Here is a 5,253-nt window from a genome sequence, read left to right on the forward strand (position 1 = left end):
AATCAAAAGCTTATAATATTATATATTTAAAATTTTATTTGTAAATTTATATTTTACTTATTATTAGATTTTTAAAAACAAATCTTATTCAAGCTAAATTTCATGTGTCACTGATGATTTTCCAAATGTTTTCATCAGCTTCAATTTTTGCTTATTTCATTTCATCATAGTATTATGCTACACTTGCATATAACTATATTTTACATTGACATTTTCCTGAACTCTATTCTAAAAGACTAATGTTTTAATTATATTAACTGTGTAGGTTTCCTTTTGCAACTTTTCCAAATCAACACAATGTCAAATGATGAATTTCTGAACCCCATTTTCTTTTCTTCAAACAATTACTATAATGCTTCATGCTTCTCCCTTTGTACACAAGGTGGGACTATAGCTCTACAGAGCTCTTGTTAAAATGTTCTCATTTTCAAATATAAGAACAACCAAATATGAATAAAATGAAATCAGATAAGATTGACTATTTCTACTCTTTAGCAAATTATTATTATAAAGGGAAGTTGTAAAAGAGTGCTGGCCGTTTCACATGTAGAAGTGGCTGTTTCCCGTTGCATAATGCGGAAGTCTTCTTCAAGTTTTCAAAAAACGTGTCCTGGAATCATGTTCAGTTTTGTACTCTATCCATCAAGTTGCACTTCTTGTTACCCGAAATTATAGAATAACAGTACATAGTCTTGGTTTTTAGAGAAAATTATTAAAGTCAAAATTGACTTTATTTTTTAGACTTGTTTTTTTTCCTCTGTATATGATAATTAAGGACGACCCTGTCATTCACTGCCTGCAAAAGCCAAGTCACATAGCAAATACGTAATACTGAAATAACTGGAGAGCGGGAACCGCAGCTACTCTTTTCTATAAATACCGCCCTCCCCAGCATAGTAAAGAATCAGTCTGCTTTTGTGTGTTTCCTTAAAAATGGATCTCAATACGAGTGTTTCAGCAATAGGGTTCACAATCTTTGTGTTTACTGTGTTGTTGGCCGTTCTATTAGGACGGGCGAGAAAAAGAAAAGGAAGATTGTGTTTGCCAGGGCCATTTCCGCTGCCCATCATTGGAAACCTTCACCAGTTGGGAGCTCTTCCTCACCGTAATCTTCAGTGGCTGGCGGAGAAATATGGGCCAATAATGGCGGTGAAGTTTGGGTGTGTTCCTGTGGTGGTGGCCTCTTCTGCTCAGGCGGCCAAGCAGTTTCTGAAAACTCACGACTTGACTTTTGCCAGCAGGGCGTCTACTTCCGCCGGAAAACACCTGTTTTACAATCAGCAGGACATCTCGAATGCCCCCTACGGAGCACATTGGCGGAACATGAGAAAGATATGCGTGTTGGAGCTGCTGAGTGAGCAGAGAGTGGAGTCGTTCAGAGGTGTGAGGGAGGAAGAGGCGATGGCGATGGTGAGATTGATCTGGCAGAAGAGCGAGCAAGGGAGAGTCGCCGTGAATTTGAGCGAGAGCGTTGCCTGCTACAGCTCCGACTTGATGTGGCGAATTCTGACTGGCAGGACTAATACCGACCGTCTCTCTAGTGGGACTGAGTTTGAGGACTTGATTTGGAAGGCAAATGAGTTGATGGGAGCTGTTAATGTTGGCGAGTTTATTCCTTGGTTGGACTGGCTCGACTTGCAGGGGGTGAGGCGGCGTATGAAGAATGTGTTCCACCGGTTGGACGCTGTTTTTGACAGGATAATAGATGAACATGTGCAGCGCAAGAGGATACGCAGCGCAGAGGAGGAGCAGCGGCAGAAAGACTTGATTGACGTACTTGTGGATATGGATAATATCACTGGTGACGAAAGGAAGGGTATCATTATGGTGAGTCAAACTCTCCACTTTCGTGCATGTGATTGGTTTTCCTTTTTCTCTTTCTTTTTGGTGTTTGACTTCTTATATTTTCATATTATCAATGGTTCAAATCGGAATATAATATAAAATCTATTATATATAATTCAAAGTTAGAAAGTAAAGTGATCGCATTGCTTTGTATTGATTATATTTATTTATACATATGTGATTTGATTTGCTTGTGTTTATAGGATATGTTTCTTGCAGCAATAGAGTCATCTGCATCTACAGTGGACTGGGTACTGAGCGAGTTATTGAAAAATCCAAATGTGATGAAGAAATTGCAAGAAGAAATTGATTTTATAGTAAAAAAGGATGATAAAATAACCGCTTCTCATATTTCTAGGATGGAATACTTACATTTTGTATTAAAAGAAACAATGAGATTGTATCCAATAGGCCCTTTGCTCATCCCCCATGAATCTACAAAAGATTGTGTTGTGGAAGGACCTCATCAAAACTATTTCATACCAGCAAAGACAAGGGTTGTTGTTAATGCTTGGGCAGTAGGAAGAGATCCAAAAGTATGGGAAGATCCCTTGGAATTTAGGCCCGAGAGATTTATGGGTAGAAATTTTGATATAATAAGAGATCCAGAATTAAGTATGATTCCTTTTGGGTCAGGAAGGAGAAGTTGCCCTGGTGCTTTCATGGGAATTGCAAATATGGAGATTGCATTAGTATACCTTGTGCACTACTTCAATTGGAAACCTAAAGGGGAGTTAGACATGAGAGAATCTTTTGGGATCACCATTCCAAGAAAAGTGCATCTCTTCACTATTCCAACTTCACAGTTAAGGGTGAATTAAGTCATTTTACCTTCAAATTAAGTTACCATAAACAAGGACAAGAAGATATATTTTTTCATTGACTAAATAAACCTTTCCGTTAAGGAAAACAAGATACATTTTAATAAACTAAGAATAAGATGTACTGTAATATCTTTCTATTATCTTGTTGATGTATAATCACCAATGTCATCACATTTTAAATAAAGAATATATTGATTTGGTTTCAAGTTGGCGTGTGTACTTGTTCAATGAAATTAAATAGATGTCAATGTTAAATGTTGTCTTAGACCACCAACATTAGTTGGAAAGAAATTTGTTGGGAAAGATGACGGAATTGGGCACAGAGATTACTTCAATGATGATGCACATTTTATGCAACACAAACATATATTATTGACCCAACTTATAGATTCTATGACTATATGTACCATAATAACAAACAACCAATTAATCTATATACACAATAAAATAAAATTACTATAATTACAATAAGTAGATCTTCAAAGTTTATGAGATTATTTCAAAGCTATATTTGCATTCGATTGTGAGAATATTTATAAACATTTCATGTCACACTTGTTCATGCATCATCAACATGATAGTAATAGAGAGCATAAAGATGAAATGAATAGAGTAGAAAAGTCAACCAATTAAATAGATAGAAAAAGGTATGAATAGGGGGAGTGACAAAGAAAAGTAATGAATAGTGACACATGAAAATGTCAATAACAATAAACAATAACTATGTATTAATATGATAAAGAAAAATGAATCTAAAAATAATGACAAGATAAATTGTACAAATATACGTGTGTGTGTGCGTGTGTGTGTGTGTGTGTGTGTGTGTGTGTGTGTGTGTGTGTGTGTGTGTGAGAGAGAGAGAGAGAGAGAGAGAGAGAGAGTAATCGGAGAAGAAAACAAAAGCAAGAAAGATAAGAAGAGTAATAAAATTTTAATATTTAAAAGGTAAACACACATTGACATACATACTCTTATAAGTATACACTTATATAAAGATATATACTAATGTATGAAAGTGTGGATGTATGTTCACACACACACACACACACACACACACACACACACATATAGATATATATATATATATACACATATACATATACATACATATACACATATACATATATACATATACATATACATATATATATGTGTATATATATATATATATATGTATATGTTTATATGTATATGTATATATATATATATGTATGTATGTATGTATGTATGTACATACATACATACATACATACATACATACATACATACATACATACATACATACATACATACATACATACATATATATATATATATATATATATATATATATATATATATATATATATATATGTATGTATGTATGTATGTATATGTATATATGTATGTATCTATATATGTATGTATGTATGTATGTGTGTGTGTGTGTGTGTGTGTGTGTGTGTGTGTGTGTGTGTAAACACATATATAGATATGCATATATAAACATATTAATATTGATATGTATGCACACATACTTCTTACACACACACACACACACACACACACGCACACACACATATGCATGCATAGAGAAAAGATGATAAAAATAAATATTTAATACTTAATAAAAAAAGTGTATACACTAAGTTTCTAGATGTTCTTAAACTCTACCTAACATCAAGATTAGGTTAGACGGGTGGTTTTTGGTTTTCAAGAATTCCTTCAGTTTTCTTGTAAAGAAGTTATCTTCGAGAGTTCTCATCAAGAATGGTTTTAGGAATCATTCATGTTTAAAGTCAATATTGTGTTTATTTATCATAAAGAAAAAATAATGCCCCGTTTCACATATATAATGGGTACCACCTGAACAACTCATGTAGTACACTCACAACTCTGAGAGGATGTACCTAGGGTCTTTTAGAGATGAGATGGACAATTTCACAAATGAGAGTGGCTTGAAGCTCAACCAAAAATGTATTTCATGGAAATAATTTTGACTAATTTGTGGGAGGGTGGGGTTCTAAGTGGAGGAAAAATGCAATGAGAAAGGAAATGTGATTTATCTTAGAGAAGGTCTCTAGAGACTCACTTTCTAGAATATCCATTTAGTCTAATGATGTGACTAACATGGTTACACCCATGATTTTCATTGCCTTCTTCATAAATCTAGAAATTTATTATAGTTAGAGTTTTTAAGACTTCAAATTTTTGGCTAAGCTGGTTATGGGTAAAAGTATATAAATTTGTATACAACTTTAGGATAATAAGATGGTTCCATCCCACACTATTTTTGACCCAAATAGACTTCTAGGATGAGTAAAAAAGCTATGAGAAAGGAAACATGATTTGTCTTAGAGAAAGTCTCTAGAGACTCACTTGCTAGAATATTCATTTAGTCTAATCATGTGACTAAGATGGTCGAGCTCATGATTTTCATTGCTTTCTTCATAAATATAGAAATGTATTAAAGTTAAAAATTTTAAGACTTCAAATTTTTGGCAAGTGTGGTGATGGATAAAAGTGTATAAATTTGTGTTCAACTTTAGGAAAATTAGATGGTTTCATCTAGCACTATTTTTGGTCCAAATAGGTTTCTAGGTGG

At 33.8% G+C, this 5,253-nt stretch overlaps 1 protein-coding gene across 1 annotated transcript; it reads left to right on the plus strand.

Moving 5' to 3' along the window:
• Positions 1-841: 841 nt before the first annotated feature.
• LOC149534109 (cytochrome P450 750A1-like) lies at positions 842-2,666 on the plus strand. The gene is made up of 2 exons (XM_089805632.1): positions 842-1,827; positions 2,049-2,666. The coding sequence occupies exons 1-2, from the start codon at positions 934-936 to the stop codon at positions 2,664-2,666; spliced, it is 1,512 nt and encodes a 503-aa protein (XP_089661758.1). The 5' UTR covers positions 842-933.
• Positions 2,667-5,253: the final 2,587 nt, after the last annotated feature.

Source organism: Cupressus sempervirens, chromosome 10 (genome assembly GCF_028749045.1).
Source record: "Cupressus sempervirens isolate cs-2001-9-10 chromosome 10, ASM2874904v1, whole genome shotgun sequence".
Classification (NCBI taxonomy): Eukaryota; Viridiplantae; Streptophyta; class Pinopsida; order Cupressales; family Cupressaceae; genus Cupressus; species Cupressus sempervirens.